Source organism: Apis laboriosa, unplaced genomic scaffold (genome assembly GCF_014066325.1).
Source record: "Apis laboriosa isolate Shangri-la unplaced genomic scaffold, ASM1406632v1 scaffold14_cov150, whole genome shotgun sequence".
Taxonomy (NCBI): Eukaryota; Metazoa; Arthropoda; class Insecta; order Hymenoptera; family Apidae; genus Apis; species Apis laboriosa.
In genome coordinates, this window is record NW_025221798.1 from 2,526,626 (window position 1) to 2,551,457 (window position 24,832).

The 24,832-nt window shown below is 24.7% G+C and overlaps 2 protein-coding genes across 6 annotated transcripts; one reads left to right on the plus strand and one right to left on the minus strand.

The window, feature by feature from the left end:
* The first annotated feature begins 472 nt into the window (after nt 1-472).
* Nucleotides 473-23,159, plus strand: LOC122710702 (WW domain-containing adapter protein with coiled-coil homolog). Of its 3 annotated transcripts, XR_006345983.1 has the most exons (14): nt 473-648; nt 856-889; nt 2,509-2,749; nt 3,668-3,753; nt 4,179-4,259; nt 5,210-5,408; nt 5,837-6,175; nt 6,250-6,473; nt 6,588-6,729; nt 6,804-7,027; nt 7,133-7,260; nt 7,390-7,469; nt 10,436-10,530; nt 23,143-23,159. XR_006345983.1 is itself a non-coding variant. In XM_043928727.1 (13 exons), the coding sequence occupies exons 1-12, from the start codon at nt 608-610 to the stop codon at nt 7,466-7,468; spliced, it is 1,818 nt and encodes a 605-aa protein (XP_043784662.1). In that variant the 5' UTR covers nt 473-607; the 3' UTR covers nt 7,469; nt 10,436-11,322. The 3 variants fall into 3 exon arrangements, 2 of the variants coding, with proteins under 2 accessions (XP_043784662.1, XP_043784661.1); XM_043928727.1 differs by lacking the exon at nt 23,143-23,159 and having other exon boundaries at nt 10,436-11,322; XM_043928726.1 differs by lacking the exons at nt 10,436-10,530; nt 23,143-23,159 and having other exon boundaries at nt 474-648; nt 7,390-9,148.
* On the minus strand, nt 12,542-19,157 carry LOC122710700 (nuclear pore complex protein Nup153-like). Of its 3 annotated transcripts, none has more exons than XM_043928725.1 (8): nt 18,911-19,157; nt 17,700-17,951; nt 17,290-17,596; nt 16,986-17,206; nt 16,525-16,907; nt 13,246-16,393; nt 12,980-13,101; nt 12,542-12,884 (listed from the first exon to the last, which is right to left on the minus strand). In XM_043928725.1, the coding sequence occupies exons 1-8, from the start codon at nt 18,983-18,985 to the stop codon at nt 12,827-12,829; spliced, it is 4,566 nt and encodes a 1,521-aa protein (XP_043784660.1). In that variant the 5' UTR covers nt 18,986-19,157; the 3' UTR covers nt 12,542-12,826. The 3 variants fall into 3 exon arrangements, with proteins under 3 accessions (XP_043784660.1, XP_043784659.1, XP_043784658.1); XM_043928724.1 differs by having other exon boundaries at nt 16,986-17,170; nt 17,664-17,951; XM_043928723.1 differs by having other exon boundaries at nt 17,664-17,951.
* Nucleotides 23,160-24,832: the final 1,673 nt, after the last annotated feature.

Below are 24,832 nucleotides of genomic sequence, written 5' to 3' on the forward strand. Positions count from 1 at the left end.
AACTGACAGTTATTGTGAGAATTATTTAAATTTAATGTTTGAACATTTTTACATTTATAACGAATATAAATTTCTTTAAAGTAAAAACAAAGTTTATATATATTTTTTTCTATATATGATATTTAAAAAATGAATAAAATAATATGATTATGTAATTTTCATGATTATATACGAACAAATATAATCATTTCCATTATGAATTTACACGTAAATTTCACAAATGAATTTTTCATCAAATATTATAATCATCTTATTTATGTTAACAATAAAATTAATAAGTTTTTATGTAATTTAAATGTAAAATGTATCAATCAAATTGACAAAAGAATTTTAAAGCACACAGATCACACACTGTCACGTGCAGTTAAATGGATCAGTTCAAAGATTTTAGTATATACGCTCCTGAATAGAGAAGTGCACACCGAAGCGCAGACGTTACTCGAACTTTTCGACTATAATAACCGCTAGCGGCCGATCACGTATGTGACATGGCGTCCGGGTAGAAAGAAAGTTGACTGTTAAATAAGCGTTAATGTTGTTTTTATGACATTGACCAACCGAAAAGGGAACATCCGAGGCCGCGAATTTCCCACAGACACCGGCATTGATGGTAATGCATGCGAGGAAACCACAAAGGATCAGCGATGGGTAGGGTACCGCCGTCAAATACCCAATCCTGACACAACCAACCTCTACTCACCTCACCTCTCATCTTCAAAGTCCGTCCATCCGACCCACTCGACATTACTACTACCGCCATTCGCGGGAGATTTTCCTCGATGGAAATTTTATTTTCCATCCTGGAATGTCCGCTGTCTTGTAATTCTATTCACCATTTATCTTCTATGATTGCAGGTACTTCGAAAAGCACCAGGCCCATCCCTATCAGGTAAATATCATCCGAGCAATTGGTGTCGGGGGTTTAGGAGTGGGGTAATTCGTCTACAGTGCGATTGTATGCACAATTTTACCGCGATTCTTTTCATTCTCACTAAAAAAGAAATAAAATTCTCTTTTTTTGTTTGCGCTTTTTATTTCAATAATCGCGCAATCAACTGTGTCAATAGTTCTTTCATATTTCTTGCATTACTTTCTTTTTTATAGTTCGTTATTAACTAAGCCACAATTAGATATTATAAACAAATTATTTATAAGAATTTCATTATAGTTTCCGAATACGCGATATTTTTTTATTTAATGTCCAATATTTCTTATGTATTTTGCCCGCCTATTTTGTCCCTTTCGTGTGGCGCAAATATCGCATAGCTTTTGTATGTGTTGATGTGTATATATATATGTGTGTGTATGTATATATATATGTATGTATGTGTGTATGTATGTATGTATATGTATGTATGATGTGTATATATATATATATACACACACGACATATACTATGTATATATTTGTATATATATATTTTTTTTATATTGGATTTCTATAATCGAGTGTCAAATAATTTCGTTTAGTTATTTTAAAAAATTTAAAATATGACTTGTAAATCATATGTATTACAAAAAAAAATACTGTTTTTATTTTCTATATAAATTTGCTAATCTTTATATATTAAAAAACATATATTTTAAAATTACAAGTGAACTGATTATTGCCTATTTTTCGATTGATGAATCCCAAAAATCTTATTTAATGAATATAAAAGAATATTGAATTATTAAATTATATATTATATATATATTATATATATATTTGTTGAATATAAAATTTTTTTTAATATAGGTTTATTTTTGTTTTATTTTATTTTTGCTATCATATAAAAATATATAAAAACTAAACATAATAAAAAAATTGATATTCTTTTTTAAAATTCATATAAAAATTTTAACTAGATATTGTCCTTGGAAATATTCATTTAATTATCAATATTATTAAAAGCATACAATAGTTGTATATATTTTTTAATATAATTTTATAATTTATGTTTAATATCTTATAAATATTATATAAATTGCTTACTTTTAATGTTTTTGCTAAAAGTTACAAATTTTATTTAATATTGTAAACATAACCTCACTTTTAGAAAATCAATAATTCATTCTTCTATATTATGCAAATTACTAATAGTATATTGGAAATATTACATAAATATATTAATTATAATCTTTTTTTTGTAATACATTACTTGTAACAGTTATGTTTTAATAAAAATAATAAATAATTTCAGATACTTCATTTATGTTTAATGCATTGAATTTTTCTTCATTTAAGTCACAACAATAATATTATATTATGTTTTTTATGTAAAATATAATATATAATTAGATATTTTATATGTATAATTGAAATTAATATAATAAATAATTTTATATATATTAATTTTTGTATATAATTTATCACAATAACAATTTTGATTAATAATTATTTTTTATATTAATTAACAATAAAAATATAAGAAGAATATAAAAAATTTTATTTTTTTCATTTATTGATAATTGATAATTAATTAAAATAATTTTTTAATTATATTAAATATGTCATATTTTTTTACAGAACGCAAAGTATAGTAGTTCTAAGGGTGGCTACTCCTCATCAACAACATCATCAGATAATCGTTACGAAGGACGTATGCGAGATTCCCCAAATGGCAACTCTTATAGTCCAGCTGGGGGCTTGGGTATGGGCATGGGAACAGATAGAGATAGTCCTCGCAGTTACACATCCAAGCCCCTATACAAGAAGGAGAGAGAAAACAGAGACTACAAGTTATCCTCCTCTAGGGACAAGTATTCAGGTAATTAATATTTAAATTTTTATTAAATTTTTTAGAATAATGTAAAATTATATTTTAAAATATAAAACAAATATATACTGTAAATATGCAAAATATTAAAACTATATTAAAAAAATTTAATACTGTATTTATCAAATATTTATCAATAATTAGGAAAAATTTGCTAGATTCATTTAAATTGTGACAAATAATAATACAGTCACTTTTGCTATAACCTGTTAATTTTATTTGTAACATTTATTATTTGTAAACATAAAAGAATTATATAATTAGCAATTAAAATTCAACTTTATTCATGATTAAATAAAAATATATTAAAAGAATATTTTTAAAATTAATAAAAATAAAAATTGATATCTACATAACATATATTTACATAAATATAATACTTACTATAATTATAATTATTATTATTATAATCAATAATATTTTATATCATATATTTATGAAATTAATATAAAAATTAAAATTAGTTATAATCTATATTTTTATATTTAATATAAAACATAAAATTCATAATAAATTTTATAATATTTTTAAATATATTTCAGAAGATTAATATAATAATTCTATTGTTGTTATATAGCACTTTTATATTTATAACTTTATATTTATAACTTTTATATTTAAAAGATTTAAATAAAGTTTTGAAATATTAATATAAAAAAAATTAATAAAAAAAATAGATGTTATATATTTAATTATTTTTTCTTTTAATGAATAATGCTTTTATTATTTTTTAATGAATAATGTTATTATTATTTTGTCTTATTATTATTTAAATTATACAATCTGTGTTATGGCAAAATCGACTGTATAATGACTTTGAGAACTAAAGTTTTCTTTCTTTCTTCAGTATAAAAACAGGCTTGTGTCTTAACATTTTCAGCTGTAACATGCTTGCTTGCATATGTGTAGATTGTGCACGATCCCCAAAAGACAAGAGAAGCCGTGAGAGCAGAGATTCAGAACACAGGACCAACCATGATAGGAGTAGTGGAGAAGTAAGAATATTTTCAATAGAAATTTTAAAGTGTATTAATTTAATTAATATAATTGAAAAATATTAATTCTTTTTTTTTAATAAATTCAAATGTTACAATAAAATTTCTAATCATATATTATTATAAATATAAATTAACAATTTAAAATAATTAATAAATAAAATAATTTATTTGAATTTTACTGTATTATTATGAATTTATTGAATTTTTTCTTAATTCTATTTTAAATATTTTTTTGTTTATTTTTTTAATATTTAATATTAAAAACAATTAATATTATGAAACAATTTATATTCATTCCTTTGAATATTCTTTGATAATTGATTTATGAACCATAATGATATGAACATTATGAACCATGAACATAAAAATATTCTGGAATATATATAATATTTAAATGCTTTTTTTTTTAATGATTTTTACAGATTTTACATCCTATAAAATTATCGTCAAATTCATCAAGAGAATCTTCATCTCAGAGAAAACCATCACACAATTCCTGTCAGGTCAGTATAAAATGTACATATAATTATTACAAAAAAAAATATATTTATAAAAATATAAGAAATGATTAAAATATATTTGTAATATATTGATTGTCATAAAATTTGTGATAAGATAATTTTAAAATAAATTATATCATATAAGATTTTATTTTTATGAAAAACAGAAATTAAAGATAGAAATTTTATTTAAAATATATAATATATTCTTACATATTTTTTTATTTTATTTTATTAATAAATTATGAATAAATTTTTAAATAATTAATTCATAATTCTTTGTTAATTATTAAACTTATTATGATTAGACTTTTATGATTAATTTTTATTTTAGATTAGATAAATATATATAAATATGACTTATTATAGATATCTTAATATCCTTTATCCTTATAGATCCATTATATATTATTATAGATCTTATAGATATCTTAATATGATTCAGATAAATAATTATGAAAATAGAATGAAACATGTTTGTAAATATTTTTGCAAATATAATTATAAATACAAATACCAATAAAAATTCATTTTGTCTATAGTTAAACAAAACGAATAATGATGTGAACAAAACTATGTATAATCAATGAAATTTATAAGTCGTTTTTAAATAAAATCTTATATGAAAATATATTTTAAAATTACTTTTGTGGGGAAATATCTCCTCTAATTATCATGAATTTTTTTGTTTTTTAAATATGTTTCATATTCTATATATTATAAATAAATTGACACGATAAACAAGAATTTTAATAATAATTAACATTTTAAAGAGATATATACAATGTATCATTTTAAAAATTAAAAAATTGTCAAATATCGAGATTCGATAGGTGTACGGAGTCAACAACGTGGGCAAATGTAATTTCAACTTTTCGAACAAGTTTTGGAATTTTTATAAATATTTTCCATCGATTCAATTGTTTCCGGAAATTTTAGAACAGTATGTTTAGGACAAACGTGGTGATGAGCGAGGAGGTGCAATGGAACGTTCGGCCAGGTTTGGTGATTGGTCAGAACACATGAGCTCTTCAGGCAAGAAGTATTATTACAACTGTAAAACAGAAGTTTCTCAATGGGAAAAACCACGGGAATGGATTAGTCGAACAGAAAATCGACAACGTCAGTCCAATGATTATTCTTCTAGGTCAAGTACGTCTAACGATATATTATCAAATAAATTTTTTAAATTTAAAAAATTCTTTATTTATTGCTAATATTATTTTTTACAAAAATATGATCTTTTTTCTATTTTAATAATTTATTGCTTTATTATCAATATCAATTCTTTGCAGATCAATTTAAATAGTTCTTGATAAATTATTTTGATCTTAATATAAATGAAGAAATTAAAATAAATATAAAGATATAAATATTTTTTCCATTTAATATTATATTTAATATTATATATCGAATATTTATTTTAAATGAATGTAAATTTATTATTTATATGAAAAGTATAGATTGGATTAAATATATATATAAGTTATATAATTTTTTTATTTTTATCTAAAATTAATTCATATCTAAGTTAAAGGAATCATTCAATATAGAAAGTTTTTTGTTTTCTTTGCTCGTAGGTCACGATAAACATTCCAACTCGCGGTCAAATAGCAGTAGCAGTGTGCGAGATGGTAAATCGCGTCAATCTGACAAACGAGAATATTGGAGTTCATGCAGTGGAAGTGGTGGTGGTAGTAGTAGAGAAGATGTTTCGATTAGAGAAAGAGAAAGAGAAAAAGAACGAGAAAGAGAGCGAGAACGCGAAAGGGATCGGGAATCATGTAGAGAAGAAACTGGAGTAGAGCGTCAAGCACAGGATATGGATATTTCTCCAGGTGATTCCACCCCAACTTCCGAACCTCTAACATCTTGTACTCACGATCCACTGCCTCAAGGTCCTGTTTTGTTGGCTACTGGTATGTATCTAAGCAGTATAATGATAAAAAAACTGAAAAAATATATATTAATAATAATTTATATATTATTATAGCATTACCTCGGTTAACATCACATCCACCATCTACACCACAAACACCTGGAAAACTTAGTTCACCAACGCAACAAGGTAACAGTAATGCTCCAGGACCACCAGTTTCACTAGCAAATCTTCCGAGACTTTTATCCCAAATCACAGGCAATAAAGATCAACCTGATATTACACCACAAAAAGCATTACAAACACTTCAAACAGCCGCCATTCTATTATCTAGACAAGTAAGTTCATATTTATTATTTTTATTAATTTAATATATGAATTTAATTGCATAATTAATCTCAATATAAAAATATAATAATTATATTCATATTATTCAATTATATTTTTTGTAGCAATCGACTAGTGGAGAACGAAATAATAGTGGAAATGATGTAATGGTCCCATTAAAAGTTGACACAAGCGGTAACGTTACAAGTGAGGGACCACCTACTCCAACACATTCAGAAACCCAGGATTGCATCGATGCTCGAAAATGTATGTTAATAATTAATGAATTTGTATTTAATAAAATCATAGTAATTAATTACCTACAAGTTTCTCTTTCACAGTAACAAGTCCTGGAAGTACGAATTCTGGAGTACAAGGTTTAAGCTCATTGCAAAATCTTAGTACATTAGGTTCCCTTGGAAATTTAAATAATACAGGTTTACAAGCATTAGCTAGAGTACAGCCTCCTTTAACTCCTTCCTTAACACCATCACTTGCTAATCACTATCGGGAAGATTTAACGCAACATGTGCGTGCCTTTCCTGCTGATATTCTTGAAAAACAGGTATTTATATTAAAATAATTACTTTTAATATTGTATGTTATAATAGAAATATTTAATAATATAAGATATACTTTAATATATTTGTAATATAAATATTATTTTCAGGCACAGAAACTTAGTGAAGAAGCACATACAATGGGAAGTTTACAGTGTACAAGAGTATCAGCAGAATTAAAAACGGCACGATCGATAGTGAGGCTGACAGAAATTCAAGCAACGTTACAGGAACAAAGGTACATATATATATATATATATATTTTCTTATTTTTTTGCATTAAAATTGTAAAATTTTACATTAAAATAATCAAATTAAATCAAAAATCAAAATAATCAAATTGATTTTCTTTTTTTTAATATTATAGGATATTATTTCTCCGTCAACAAATTCAAACATTGGAGGAGCTAAAATCCCAAAATTCCTTCATGTCTGACGATTCTTAGTGTAAGAAACTTTATAAAGTAATTATAATTACAATCTATAATTAATTCATGCAAAAAATAAAACATAATTATTAATATTCTCATTAATATTGAATAATTAAGATTGTACCTAAATTATAATATTATGATAGAAGTGATAAAAATAGTAATGAATATGGGCTGCCTAGAGAGGATTGGCTATTCCGTTTATCAGCTAACGAGTCTTATTACAATTGATTAAGAAACCCACCTCTCTAGGAAGCACAGAAGGCCTATCCACACGCAAACACAACACACTAAGTAAATAGAAAATGAATCTATTCTATCAGTTCATTGCAAACTATTGAATTGTCCACATCGTCTTGTATTACCTATGTTATACGTGTCAATGTTTCATATCCCAAGATTAAGCGGCATTTTAACTAGTTGAAACATTTTTGTTGTAAATCTCGGAATAAAATTCGTGCCAGAAGTTTTAATTCAATTCTTTATCGCCATTATCTTACCTAATTCCCACATATTTGGAAAAAAATAGTTTTGCTTTGTAATTATAGCAATCTGTTTCTTTTATTTAAAATTTCATCTTAATATATTAATAATAAAAGAAAAAAGAAAAAAAAATACATTTTTATGTGCAACAAAAATTTTTAGTGGACAAGATTGAAACTTGTATAAAATTTGTAAATAATTTTAGAGATTTACAATAATCTAATATATGTTACTTATTCTCAGTGTTTTTTTGAAAGCACCTTAACATTGTATCATTAATGCAGATTGTACAGTGTGCCAAAATCAAATAAGTCAAACACTTAGTGTATCTTAATCGTAGATAATTTTTATTTTCTGCATAACTCCTCATACAGCTGTGCAACATAAGAAAATGAATTAACGTTATATAATTATTGTATAGTTCTAGTAAGTGGAAACTGAATACGTAGATTTTATAGTAGACAATGCAACATGATAATCAATTTGAACTTTTAATTAATAATAACTGGGCTACTTTATGTAGAAAAAAATATTTTTTAATTTTTAATCATTTGTTTTTGTAATTTTTAATTACTTATTTTTATAAAACTTTTTGAAGTGTGAAAAAAATACTTATATTTTGCCCACTCTAACTTTGTTCAAACTATTTAAAGAAGATTACTTTCCTTTGCTTTTTTTGAATTTTGCATTTAAATATATCATGTAACTAAAATAAAATATTTTTTTACTAAAAACATGTAGAACAGACATATGATTGTTCAGGATGATAAAACCACAAATACTATAATATTATATTATAATATGGATTTCTTATTTTGTATATTTTCTTTGAGGAACTGTTAAGGAGTGAGCTTGATACTTACAGAAATAAAAAGCAACGCGAAATGTAATCATTAAACAAATACATTTGACCTAAGAATTCGAGACTGCGACTGAATTCTAACATTCGTTTTCAGATTACTTTCTCTATGTGAACCAAAGGGTTTTTACAAAGTACTACACGTGCTTTATTGTTTTCGTACATTTTATATTATTTACTAAAAAAAAAAAAAAAAAAAAAATTAAAATTTAAAGTGTAGTTACATTACACGATAATTGTACTTATTTAAAAACTCCTTGGTTCGCATCATTATCTAAATGCCCTCCTTAAAATCGTTATTTACTAGCTATAAAATAAAATTGTAAACCAAAATTAAACGTCATTGTTTTCAATTGATATTTTTCATATATCCTAGTACTGTATAATATAATTATTATGAATACAGCGGAGGATAATAATATTAAGAATAATAATGGTAATAATGTTAACGTGAATGTATCCTATTTACGGTGTTTCTCAACACAAGCTCAATAGCCCTCGTCATTGCAAATGTTACGCATTAAAGCAATGTCACATTCAATAAATTATATTATATGAGGCTATCGAGTTTTTCATTCATCATAATTATATTTATATATTCGTTCACAAATAGATCTTTTATTCTATGTAATATATTACGTTTATTTTAATTATATGATTTTGTGTTTATTACGTATTTTTCAATAAATCAAATACGTCTTCATGTTTTCTTTTAAATAAAATATTTGTAATTTTATAAAGTATTTTTGTTTTTATTCAGAAATAAGAGAATATTAATAGCTTTCTGTGCTTCATTTGTGCGACTAAAGATTATTAAATTATTAATAATTTATCGGTTGAGAAACACCGATACTCTTTCACAATATTATCTAACATTATACCATGACATAAGAATGTTATAACATCTCCATAGCACCTGAAGCATACAGTGAACATTCTCCCATGTACATTTTATTTAATTACAGGCAGTCATTGGACTTATTTTATAACAAACTCTCTCATTTGTGAACATTAGATCATTGATTAATACATTCTCAATATAATCATTACAGATATTCATGTAAATTCAGTACAATACATAATTTTCATGGACTAAGATTATAATAAGGCCTCAGAACATTTGACTCATTATTTACATCTCATAACTCATAGAATTTTTGCGCATTATGCTTAGAAAAGATATTTCATTAACAAAAAGAAAAAAAATATTTATAATAATTATATATATTTTTTATTTTATTTTTATAATAATTATATATATTTTTATTTTACATGATGTTTCAATTATAAATTATAATATTAAGTGATGACTAATTCAAACAATTAATTTCATGAAAACATTATAATATTTTCAGTAGTTATAATAAATACAAAGACAAATATTCTATGAGTCATAAGATGTCAAATATCTATTGTTGAACGATTTTAATGTAGTGCTCTTCAAGTATTTATGCAAACACATTGCAATGGAGAGTACAAACTGCTACAAAACAATTCCAATATGATTTGCTTTACAATCATTAATATATCTACGTCACGCGCTCGTTATGTTTTGTAAGGCCATATACGAGATTTAATACAAAGGTACTGCCTCTTTTAGGCAGCATTTGATATATTCATTAATTTGGAAATTTGTCTAGGGATAGACAAATGGACGACACAGCCTCGACAGAGAATGTTCACAGTGTAGGACAGCAGCATAGACATATCTCAGCGCAGCCTCACTTTACCATTGGTTAGTATTTCAGCTGGTAATTATACAAAGCTATAATTTTTTAATTTAGACAATATAACTATGTGCGGAAGAGAACCCTTCGTAGAGAAGATCATTTCTTTTATAAAGGATAACATTAAGAGGTACTGTAAGTATTACTAGTCTATTTCAGTTACTGAATTATGATAAATCTTGTTCTACATTTAAACAGTAGAATAATTGCATTTTTAATTATACAAAGAAAAATGGACTAATTACGTTGATATATTTTTTACATACTTAGCAATATTATTTTAGTATAATAGATAACAACTACGAAGGGTATTTTCAGAGTTTGCAATTTATAAATTATCAACATGAAATCAAGATTTCTCTATTATATATTATCCTTGTGTCTTGATAATGTATACAGAAATTAAAAATGTCTTAAAATCTATAATGTAAATATTACACAACATATATAGAGCAACAATATATAACAGAGTTGTTTGTACCTACTTACATATCTACTATGGCAGAAGGTGGGTCTTGTGCCGAGTTATTCTTGGCTACTGTCAATTTTAAGCCAACATTATAGATATAACTATCCTAATCTTAAATAAGACGTGTATGATTTCATATTAATTCATTAATCATTAACACGTCAACTAACTACTTTCTGTATTTAGGGACTTCTAAAAAGAATATCCATTTCATGGTTGTTTAATGTTTTGGAAACAATTTTGTTATACTTACATTTATTAAAATTAATATCACTCTTGATAAAATTGCACTCATTGTTAAAATCTGTAATTGTATAAACATTGTCATTAGAACGAAAAATATTATAAAAGAAATGAATCTTAAAAAAAAAAAAAAAAAAAAAAAAAAAAGAAAAAAAGAAAAAAATAGTATATTTTATAAAAGTATGTCAGAATATGACTTTTCGTCTATATCTTTTAACAATTAAGTATAATTTTTTAATTTTATTTCTACTAATTTTATTGTAATATATATTTAGTTTTGTTAATACAGAATGATACGTTTCCATGATATATTTATATAGTAGAAATAACAGTAATATACAAAATTGATATCAATTTTAGAAACTCATTATAAAAATATATTTAATTTAGTAACAAAAAGAAGTAACTCTTTAGAAGCCCCATAATAATTTACTTCCATTCAACATACTTCTTGATTCATTTTCCATTCATTCTATGATAAAACACACAACATTACTATAATTTAATCCTATTAAAATGGCATTCAGTATATTCTTATAGGATTAGCTCATTCAATATATAAAAAAAATATACAATTTCGACTACTCAATGCAATTGTTCAGTAATCGTGAGTTTGTACTATCCGAATGCCATTTTTTTTTATATGATACACGTTTTTTTTGGACTAGTACTACAAAGATTGTAGAACTGTCCATAAAATTCTAATTAAAATATAATTAATGTTTATACGCAGTGGGACATCATTGATATTCAGTCGATTCACAAGACTCGTAACGTCTCGAAATTTATAGAAGAAATGAATAAAAGAATTCCATCTGTTAAGCACATATTTCTTTTCCATTAAGCTCCTTTAAGATCGTGTACCTGACTATGTAAAGTCGTGTATACTGAATTTATTAAAAATAACTAGTCAGGTAAGAATGATTGTTTTTACATAGAAATATAAGAATAAAGCCATTGCAAGTTATTGCAACATTTCTTTCATATTTTACAAAAAAATAATTTTTACTCAATGTACTTCGGCACTGTTTAGTCCCCCTCTCTTCTTATATTAGTTACAAAATCATTGTCACGAGTTGTGAATGACTTATACTTACCTGAGGGATACACTCCCACTCATTATCTTCAATAAATTGCACATATTAAGTGCTTTATTAAATTTCTTTATCGAGGTATTATCTCGTTTCAGCAAATTAAATTGTCACGTCAGTACATATACAGTGTCTTGTTTGGGCAAGGTATTAATAATGCAATAGCATTATGATCTGTTTTAGTTGCAAAACTGGCTTCATGCCAACATCGAAGTATCATTTGTTATTATTGTATAATTTAAATAATTTATAATTTACAGATCCTGTAGAACACAAGTGGTTGTACGCAAGCATATCCTATTGACAAATTAATATATTACATAAAATGCTTGGTATACCACCACATTGATGTGACCGGTCGGTATATGATATTTTCATTGTATCATACTATAACTTTATCATATATTCAAAAACATATTTACACACGCAGTTGCATGAAATAGATATAAAAAAAGTGCATCCGAGTGTGTTCTGAACTATGGTCGTATGTTACTTGCCCTTCTACCGCATCCTTCTAAAAGCTTTTTTAATTTTCCTTTGTGTTTGAGTAGGTGTAGCACTGAAATACAATAACATATAATATATAATCTCTACAATTAATAATTTATGAATAATTTTTTATAATATAATTTTATATTATATATTTATACATACTTAAATGTTGGAGGTGCATTGCCGCCAGTGAAGTTAAATGATGGTGGAGTATTAGGATCAAATGTAGGTGTATTACTAGGAGGATTAAAATTAAATCCTGCAGATGGTGTAGAAGCAGGTGCCTAAAAATAGAAATCAATTATTTAGATTAATATAATGAAACATTTAATATATTGAAATATAAATTAAAACAATTAATAAATTGAAATATATTGATTAAATATAATCATAATAATTTTTAATTTAATTATAATTATTTTACTTACAACTACACCAAAATTGAAACCTCCTGATGATGTAACAGCAGGTGTTGTAGTTCCAAAATTAAATCCTGTATTTGAAGGAGTAGATGAAAACGAAGATGATGCTTGATTTTGTACTCCAGATTGTGGTGTACCGAAAATTGTAGGAGTTGTAGCTGCAGATTGAGCAAATGCTGTTGCTTCTGGTTTAGGTGCATTAAATGTAAAACCGGAAGAATTTGTTGATGAAGGATTATTGAATGTATTTCCAAATAAATTGTTACTTTGTGGAGTGGATGTATGACTACCAAATGTAAATAATGGTTTCTGTGTCGATTCACCAGGATTAGTATTTGCAGAAAAATTGAATCCAGTTCCTGATTTTGCTACTGCTTGAGGAGGACTAGTGCCAAATGTGAATATGTTTGAATTTGATGTGCCAGTTTCATTTGGCTTTGAGGTAGATCCAAATATACTAGGTGTTGATTCAGTAGTAAATGTTGAAGTAGTATTATTACCAAAAACAGGAGTAACGGACGATCTAAAAAGTGTTGGTGTAGCTGATGCTCCACCAAAAGGTATTGGTGTTGCAGTTGATGGTTGCAATGGTGGATTGAATAAAGATGTTACTTTATTATCTGTATTTCCAAATACAGGCATTTTTGTGTCAGGTGAACCAAAAATTGGTTTATTTTCTGTATTTCCAAATATTGGTACTTTATTTTCTGGCATTGCAAAAGTTGAGGATTTATTTGTATTTGCAGCACCAAATGCAGATTGTTTATTATCTTCAGTTGAAGTTTGTCCAAATGTTGGTGTAGTTTTTGTATCATTATTAAATAATGATGGTGAATTAGAAATATTTGAGAATAATGTATTTCCAGAAGGAGCACTTGGCAATGTTCCAAAAGTTTTAGTTATTGAAGATCCTTCTCTTGTTTTACTATCTCCAAATGTAAAGGTATTAGATAAAGCTGTAGAAGCTGATGTCGATATTTGACCAAAAGTTGGTACAATTGATGTTTGTGTAGTTGATTTTGATTCAAGAAATGTAAAGGAAGATTGAGTAGAAGATGGAAGACTTGATACTACAATTGTAGAAGTACTACTAGTAACTGCAATTGTATTACTTGGTACCCCAAATGAAAAGGTAGCAGTTGATTTAGTTTCTTGGGTATTACTTTGAGTTATTGAAGATAATGTGTTTGTATTAATAGCATTAGAAGATTCTATAGTTCCTGTACTTGGTTTTGAAACTTCTACTATAATATTTTCAATTTGTTTTTCTTCCTTTATATCTGATTGTACCATTGTAGGTTTAGATGTATCAAATGTAAATGTAGATGGAATTGTTGCAGTTGTTATATTTGCAGATTGTTTATTACATTCTATTGTTCCACTTTCACTTTTAGCTATACCAAACGAAAATAATGGTGTTATGTTTTTCTCTATTTTTTCTGGATTTTGTTTTATATCAGTCTTCTCATTATTACTTGCATTAGATTGAAAAGCATTTTCTGAAGTTGAAAGAATATTATTTTCAGATTTTTGTGTTTCATTTGTTTTCTTTTCTTCTTTTTGTATACCAAATGTAAATTGACCAGTTTGACTATTTTGTTGACTTTCGCCAAATTTAAAACCATTTGAAGATATTGTACTATCAGTCTTTTCTTGACCAGCCTTATCAATGCCAAATTTAAAACCAGTATTATTTGCAGGCATATCAAAATTAAATTGTAAATTGGAACTATTATTTCCAGAAGTAGAATTATCTGATTTCTTTGAACCTGGCTTTGAATCACCACAAGCTACACATATAGTAATTTTTGCTTCATTTTGTATCATACAAGTGTTGCAATTCCATGCACCATCAGGTTTTTTAAATTTATCTCCAAATCCATTTGGAAATGTTGACACAATATTCTTAGTAGTAATTCCAACACTTGGTTTAGCTGTATTACAACATGGACAAGAATCAATAGAAATAAGATTTCTAACCATACAACAAGGACATTCCCATGTATCTTTACTTGATTTTAATTTATCTATATTTGAGAATGTATTAGTCGATGTATTGGTTTTACCATCTTCATTTGCAGATATATCTGTATTATCTGTAGAATTCGTATTTTTTTGTGGAGTAATTTTTAATTCATTTGATTTAAATGTATTGCAAGAACATGTAGTTGATTTTTCAAAATCTTTTGATTTACATTTAGGACATTCTTCAAATCTTTCTTTATGTTTAACAAATTTAATTTCTTGCTTTATATCTGGTTTAAGAGCACTACATGCAATACATTTAGTATCACTTTGTTTGTTTCTTAGAAAACATGACGTACATTCCCACTGATTACTTGAAAGTTTAAATTGCAATCCAAAATGATCCTTTATTGTAGTTTTTAATTCACTGGTATTACTAGATGTTGATATTTCAGAAATCTTTTTATCCTTAAGATTTGATTTGATAGCTTTACAAGTAAAACAATGTGTTTCAGAATCATTGTTCTTGAATAAACATTCAGAACATTCCCACATATTAGACTGCGAATTTAGAGTTTTAATAATATTATCATTTATATTTGGACTAATAGTATTTATTTTATTAATATTTGTCTCTTTATCTGAATCTAATTGCATTTTTGATTCATTTGATTTTTCAGATTTAGAACAAAGAACATCCATAACACTTCCTGATTTTAATTCATCTGAAGAAATAGTGTCATCACTATTTTTTATTTTTTCTTTTAGTCTAGGAGCTATAGACGAATCAGACCAAATAAAATTTTGTATTATAGGAGGTATATATTCATTAGAAGATATATTAGATTTAATACCATTTTTGTTTAAAGATGAATTTATATCGTTAGATTTATCAATTGATTGTTTATCAGCATTAATTGGACTACTAAAAGTAAAGTTATTAATCGATTTTAAATTCTTTGTAGTACTTGTTATTTTTATAGGACTTGCAAATGTGAATGTATCTTGTTTATCTGTATTAGCTTCATCTACTATTGTTGTATTAGTAGATGGCATAAAATTGAAATTAGGTAAAGAAGATATTGGTAAAGGTATATTTGGTAAATTGACAGGTTCAATTGTATCTTCCTGTTCAAGTTTTGCTCCTTTAGTTTTTCCATGATGTTTTAAATCTTCATTAGTTTGTGTCCTAAAAAATGATTGTATATAATGAATGCATAATAATTGCATAATAGTTTGTAACATAAATAATATAAATAATTTAACATAAATAAACATACATGGAAATATTGCATATGAAAAATAATTATATATATTTACCTGAGATGATATTCTTGTGGAGGCGGTGGTTCGCTTCGAGCTGAAATAATTTTTCTAGCTGCAACTGTTGTATCTTGTAATTTTTGCCGCCGTCTTAATTTTAATATATCGGGTACAGTTGGTACAGTTAATTCACGAGTTAAATGACGTAATCCAACTTTAGTTGTTGATGTCATTTCCTCCCTTGTCCTTTTTTTATTTATTGATGATGCATTATTCATCATTTTTAATGGAATCTTTTTAGCATCAGTTATTGGCGACGAAAAATGTTCTAATGCTTCCAATATTTTCTTAGCAGTTTGACTCATACCAGATGAATCAATTCCTGCTGTATTAGATGGTTTTACTTCAACACTTGTTCTTTTAGGAACTTTAAGTTGAATCTAATATTAATAAAAAATGTTTATAGTAAATGATAAAAATTATTTAGAATGATTCTAATTTTAATTAATAACTCATACCTCATTTGAACTATTAAACAGATTACGACCTTGTTTATAAAGACCTGCTGCATTTGCTCCACCAAAAGTAATATTTCCACTGTAAAAAGGAGATGCCAAGGGAGATGCACGATCCGGCGTGTTTGTCATGATTGATGCATTAAAGCTCGGTCTACGACTACTTAAAGTATCTCGGTTGTTATTATCTAAAAATAAAGATCTTGGAGACTGCATATGATTGGCTAAAAAAAATTTATATATTAAAAAAATATGATTATTTATATTAAAATAATCAACAACAAAAAAAGAGAGAAATTTGACTTACTGAAACTTAATTTATCATCATTGAATCTTTTTCTCTTTGAAAATGGTGAGTGATAAGAGACATTTGATGGAGCTTCTTGTCTATTTGTTTGTGGAATAAGAGAACTACAACCACTAGTACTTTCACTGGATTCAGAATTATCATCCGTACCATTTGTAGTTCCATTATTTGTAGTAGCAACTAATGAATTTAATTCAGATCTCTGAGGTGCTACATTTCTAATACTCGATTGCATTGTAGGTGTAGAAGATACTAAATGACTAATCCCACTTGGCCCGGCCATTCCAGGTTTACAAAAATCTTCACTCTATACAAAAATTATTAATTGAATAATTTTTTTATTGATTGAAATTAACATTTTTTAATATGTTTACCACTTCATTATGAATTGAATATTGTTGTTTAGCTACACTGGTTTTGTTGATTGTTGATTTAGTCCTTGGTTGAATTGAAAATGTACCAGGTGGATGAGTGACATCCATACGAATACATGGTCGTTTTAAAGGTGGAGGTTTTTGTATATCTTCTTCTGATTCAACCTCTTCAAGATTTTCGTTATCTTCTAATACATCTTCATTTTGAGATGAGTTAAACCACTTACTGATCCACAATCTTTGTGGTATAAGATCTGTTACTTTTGTTGCCACTTTTTTTACAAAAGACTGAAATGTAAAGAAAATAAAGATATATAGATATCAAATAATGTTTAAAAATATTTTATAATCTAAAAAATTATTTAATATTATAGAAAATAAAAAACTATTAATAAAAAAAAGAAAATTGAATATTATATATAAAGAAAAGATATATATATATATATATATATATATGAATTTTAAAATCATATATATTGCATATATTGTGTATATGTTATTTTATGTATAATTTTACTTGAATTAATATATTAATAATTAAATAAATATATACAAAGAATGAATTAGTTATTTAAATATATTATTTAATTATAATACTTTATGAAATTCATATATGTAAGAATATAATACAGTAACAATTGTAATACATAAAAAGTCATTTTTAAAATTGAGGTTAAAATGTTCGTTTGAAAAGTATATTAAGTTTTATATTAATTTAAATCAATCGAATTAAACGAATATTATTATAAAAAAAAGGAAAATGATCTTTAAAAAAGATTACAAGGTATTGCGTGAATTTGCGCAAAACACGATTTTCCAACGTTATGCGTGCCTTTTTTACACGCGTATTAAATATGAATGTAAACTAATAACATTTAAATTTTATAAAACTGAAAAAAATAATAAGTTTACGAGAATTAAATTATATAGCAAATTCTCAAAAATTTTTTTTATAAAAAACAATATTTCAAGGTTACATGTTATAGGCGTCTTGATGGATATCTCATGAAGTAGTATAGGAAAGATTGAGGTTATCGAGTGGACTCACATAACCGTAACATCGTCTAAATATAATGAAAATATATTTTAAAAAAAGAGCAGTCATGTAAAGAATATTCTAAAAAAGATTTGGTACATAGTGTGAATTTATCGAGAGATTTAATTTGCGCGGTAACGCGCGAACAACCGTTGGATGAAAGGCAGAGAACTTTCTATCAGGGGACTTGTGCCAAAGAGATACTACTCACATTGTTTGCGTCGTAAGGCTTTGTATTATGCGACGACGACCGTCTTCCAGTCAAATTATTACTCCCTTTAGCCATGATTGGCACTGGTCACTTATTTACGAATATAAAACACACGAGAATGTCTTCAAACGGCGCATCCCAAAAATTGTCAGCGAACCACCACCTTCGTGACTGAAATCCACGAGAGAAAATATGGCCGCCCTAAAGACCGCCACCAGGGCGCCAGGTTTCTCTCGAATATGCGCTTGTCGCGCCTGACCACGTGACACTGTGTGCGCTCGCAGTCTTCAAATTGGCGTACCACCACAGATTAAGTTTAGAATAGACTCATCATCCGAAGATAAAATATTCTCTGTTATCATTTTCGTATCATGCACGATATTATCGATTCAGAATGGAATAAGACAACAGTGCTCCTGTTGATGAAAATAATAGTAATTAAATGTAGCAATAGTCAACTGTTTTTGACATAAGAATTATAATTGTGATCGATCTATAGAATTCAAATTTAACATGAAAATATTGTCAATTATTTTTTTCTACAATAAATATTTTATTTGTATAAATTATCAGATATTGGTTAAAGTTTATATTAACATAAATTTCCAAAATTAAAACTAGTATTTTTGGATTTACTTTACAATTGATAAAAAAAAAAAAATAGATAAAAATATTTTAGATAGATAAATAGTTTTTGAATTAAACTTTAATTTTAATAAATAGATATTAACTATTTATTATAATATTTATTGTACAAATTTTATGTTGTTTTTATACTAATGATTTATTTTTATTATATTTTTAAAATTTTAAATATATATTCTCTTTATATATTTGATATAAATAAATTTTTATACAATTCTTATATAATACTTATTTTAATTTTCGCGCGGATTGATATAAATAAGGAATCATACAATTTCAATCAATCAGAAAGCATCTTTTTCTAATTGGCCATTAGACGAATTGTATCAGTCTATTATTGAAAATTGGAGAAAGGATGTATTATACTAATTGAAGTGCGTAATTATATAGAATTTTTATTAATAAAATATTATTTTATAATTTTTAGATTATTAGTAATTTTATCTAATTAAATATACATTTAATTATATATTAAATAAATTAATATATTTAATACAGTGCTTTTTTGTCGCTTTTCATTATTCAACTATTTATAGTTAATTATTTATAATTAAATATAATTATTTATTTATAATTAATTATTTATAGTTATTTATTTATAATTAAATATATTATAATTAAAGATAATTTTTATTCATCATTTATTATTTTATTTTACTTTAATATAATTTTAATTTTATATATTTTTTTAATGGGTTTTGATTTTTATCTGCAGATTATTATTCAATTGTCAATATGGTTCGAAAACGTAATAATTTATTAATGTTTAAGTAATGATTAAAAAATAATTTAATGATTTTCCATGCAAATATAAGATTTTATTTATTAACAGAAAACATTACCATACGTTTATTTCGTTATTTTATTCATACGGAAATAATTAGATATTGCAATGAATTTTATTTCATATATATTCTCACATATTTCTTTCCTAAATATTATCTATATTATATATGTTAATATAATATATCTATATTAATATTATTATATCTATATCTATATTATCTATATTAATATAAATTTATCTATATTAATATAAATTTAATTCGTAAATTAAAAACGAAGTTAAAAACATTTCTTATAATAGTAGTTAAAGAAATTGACGATTGGCATTCATATTATGAAATGTTTCGACTTGCATGAATCGATCTCTTTCCAAATTTCGATAATCGAAATCATGGCGTATGATGTCATTTCATCATCTAAAAGTTTAGTGTTCAAATTCTTTATTTTAGGTATGTAATTTATCTATTTAATCTCTTAATAATTATTTCTTTTATTTTTCCTATACTATTATTCAATTAATATATTTATTCATATATAATTATATATATATATATATATATATTTATTCAATATAATTTATGTAATATATTTTATATTATTTTATATTATATTATTATGTAATATAATTTATTAATGGTAATTTATATATTGAATATTGTAATTGTATTCAAAGAATAAAATTATTTTTTTTTTTAATTTTTTTTTATTTTATATTATTTGTATATGTGACTATTAGAATCGATAGTTTGTATTATAAACTTTTGAAATAGAACTTGATCTTAGTTATTATTTTAATTTCATATTTTATACATTTATTAAATTATCTTTTGTATATTAATAACTAATTTGAATAACCTAAATTATTTCTTAATATCATTTTTTTTCAATGTATTTTTATGAAAAATTAATAACAATCACTTTTAGATAAATAATATTTTTTTTTCTATCCCTTATTAACCTGACTTAAGAAAATCTTCAAAAAATTTTTGAATTTTTGCAATATGGTTAGTAGAATCAAGTTTTACTTTATAGTTTTATAGTACTTTAATTTTATGTTAGAGGGCTATACTTTGATTTTTGTGAAGTTGATATTTTAAAACATCGGATACAAAATTCATTTAATGCTACATTTATTTTGTTTCTCAGCTGTAATTTTTTTAGGTTTACTCATGTTATCTCTTGAATACAATATAGATTAATTAAATTTAATAATTAATTTAATTTCTTTTTGTAATCATCATTGGTTCAATGGTTTATATCTATTAACATTACCATATGTCGATAACAAAAGTAAAATATTATATGTGACATTATCATTAGAAGAATTATAAATAGAATCATTTTGGCAATTAAATTAAAATATTATTTATTATATAATTTATATTTAATTTAATAATAATTTATATTATTAAATTAAAATAAATTAAAATATATATTTATAATCATTATTTTGATTATAACTATTTATAATAAAATATAATAAAAAATAATTATTATATTTGAAGAAAATTGAAAATATAATAATTTCTACAATAAATTTTACATATTATTATTATTTTCTATTTCAACTAAATATTATCAAATAATAATTATCGATTATAATAATTGACCTCTTTTTCTAGTTATTTTCCTCTCAGAATTGTTTTAACCAGCATCATTGATAGTATCATTGTTATTACATTCATGATTCCCACGATAAAGACAGCGAGATATCTAATTACAGGTATATCTGATTATGCTTTTATATATAGTATATATACTTTTCATATTTGCTCATTTTGTATATACATCATATATAACACAGTATTTGATTTGTATAAGATTTTGTAAGATTTTTTCTTACAATACCAATAACAAATATGCGATATGCATACATGAAAAATGTTTTTAAAAGCATTCCAATTTAAGAAAATATAGAATGCAATTTTAGAAAATTAGTCATGATAACATTGTTTTTCCCTTTTTCTCTAATTTTTTTCATTAGAAGATTAGAATTTAAAAAATATGATTCATTTAATCATTCAAAATGTCAATCATGTCTTCTTGAACAACCAGTTTGGATTAGTTGTAGAAAATAAGAGGATTACAGAAAATAAGAAAAGTTATTAGTTTTAATTAAAAACCAATGCTATTTTTTTTTTTTTTTTAATCCACAAAAGAAACTTTCACATTACATTACATTCTTCAAGATATTATCTTGTTTCGATCAATTTGACTCGTAATTGGTTAATTTAATACGGTGAAACTAGTCGATTTATCGACGATCTCAGTCATTGTGTGCACAATTTCGAACAGTTCATCATTGATTAATCTTGTTCTTAAGAATTACATCTTATCATTTTCGACTATTATTCATCGTTAAGTTAGGAATATATAATAATGTTAAATTAGGAATATATAATAAAATTAGAAAATCTTTTGATATTGTAGAATAATAAAATTTTTAATCAACTTTTTAAAAATATTTTTAATAATTTTTAATAATTTTTGATGCATTAATTAAAGAATTTTTTTTAATTATTAAATTTTTTATTCGTCAATTTTATTAAAAACATAATAAATAGTTGAAAATAATAATGGATTTAATGTAAAATCTATTTATCTATTTATATCTATTTATATTTGTTTTTATTATAGTCGGATAAAAAATTATATTAATACAATATGTAGATAATTTTTTTGAAAATAAAATCAAAGAAGAGTGTGGTTAATGATATATCATAATGTTTGGTTTTATATCTATCTATATCTAATAAGAAAATACTAATTTCTATAAATTTTTTTTAAATTATTTGTTACAGAAGACTGAAATAGACTGTGGCATAGAACTAACAGATGGAGGACCGTTAATGCAACTAGCTTCGAACTTCCGTAGATAATACTTGGAATTGGTTATACTTTAACAACATGGAACATGCAACAAAAAGAAAATTATTTTTGTGTGAGTATCATATCTATTAAAAAAGCCTTATTCAAATTTAAAGTTTATTTAATTTTATTAATTTATACAATACACAAATATAAATAAATAATGAATATAATGAATATGAATAATGAATACAAACAAATAAAATTTTATAAATAGACATAATTAAATAATGAATATTATTATGAACTTATTAAATATTTTTATACAAGTATTTTTTTATTATTAATAAAAAAAATATTTAAATTTAGAATGCATCTATTTACTTCATTAATTTATGAATTAGATTAAATTTACAAACAAATAAAACTTTATAAGTAGATATATATTATAAACATAAATAACGAATACAATATTTATTAAATTCATCTTTAATGAATGTGAAAAGGAAGAGAGCACACAGATTACATTTGATTTATTATAGAAAGAAGATCGTGTCTCACAAAAAAGATTGGAAAACACTGTAATAGCAGATAATAGAAAAGATAAATTTTTGAGGAAACGATGCATACATAAAAAGTGAAACTTAGGAGAGAAGGTGACAAAACGATCTTTCTGACCATGTTGCACCGGATGTATCTGTGACATAGAATTAAGTATTTTGCATGAACGATTTCACGTGAGTCACACGCTTAGTAAATTTGCGTAGCTTTCTCCAGCAAACAAGCGAAATAAGTAGCAGCTCGAGACCTTCGTTTGGTCGATCTAGTTCGACTTTTCTCAGACTTATCGCATCTTTTGCTATTTTCACGCTCCAATAGAGATCCCATGATATCTGATTTGTCACTTAAAGAGAGCGAAAACTATGCGCGAGTAAATTGGCGAGAACAAGTTTTGCGCCAATATCTCGACAACAATAATATTTGATTTTTCTATTATTGAGATATAGTTTTCTTAAGGAAAATTGCCATGATATAAATTATTTTTATCATAGATGACCAGATTATTCTATATAGTCATATGTAGATATATTAAATATAAGACTATAAAATTATAGGGATATTTGAATTATGAAAGTTCGAGTCATAGAAGTTTTTGAATTATAAAAGTTGAAATCGTGTTTTCGTTACTTTCGAATATTTTCAAATCATAAATCCAAGTTATAAAAGTTTGGAATTAAAAAGAATTTGAATTATAAAGATTTTCGAGTCAGAGTCACATAAATTTTTAAAAATTATTGAAGAATTTTAAAAATTCGAGTTATAAAAGTTTTCAACTTACCTATGTATAGGTTAGATTATACGATATAATAATAATAACATTGTTATGAACTTTACAATTAAAAATACAGTCTCTAAATCCATTTTACTACGTATAAAATCAATTAGAAAGTTCGAGGAATAAACAGATCGGGAGAAAGTAAAAAGTCTTTGAAAAGTTGATCGATAAAGTTCAATGAATTGTCATTCGAGCAGTCGAGCAGTGCAGAAAGAAATAAGAATGTTTTCGAGGAAGAGATTTCAATAAAAATAGAAATATTATCATGAAAAGAATAACCGAAAGGAATGAAAAATATTCAATTTTTTTCAATTGTAATTTCCTCCTAGCAATGGAAGTGACTATGA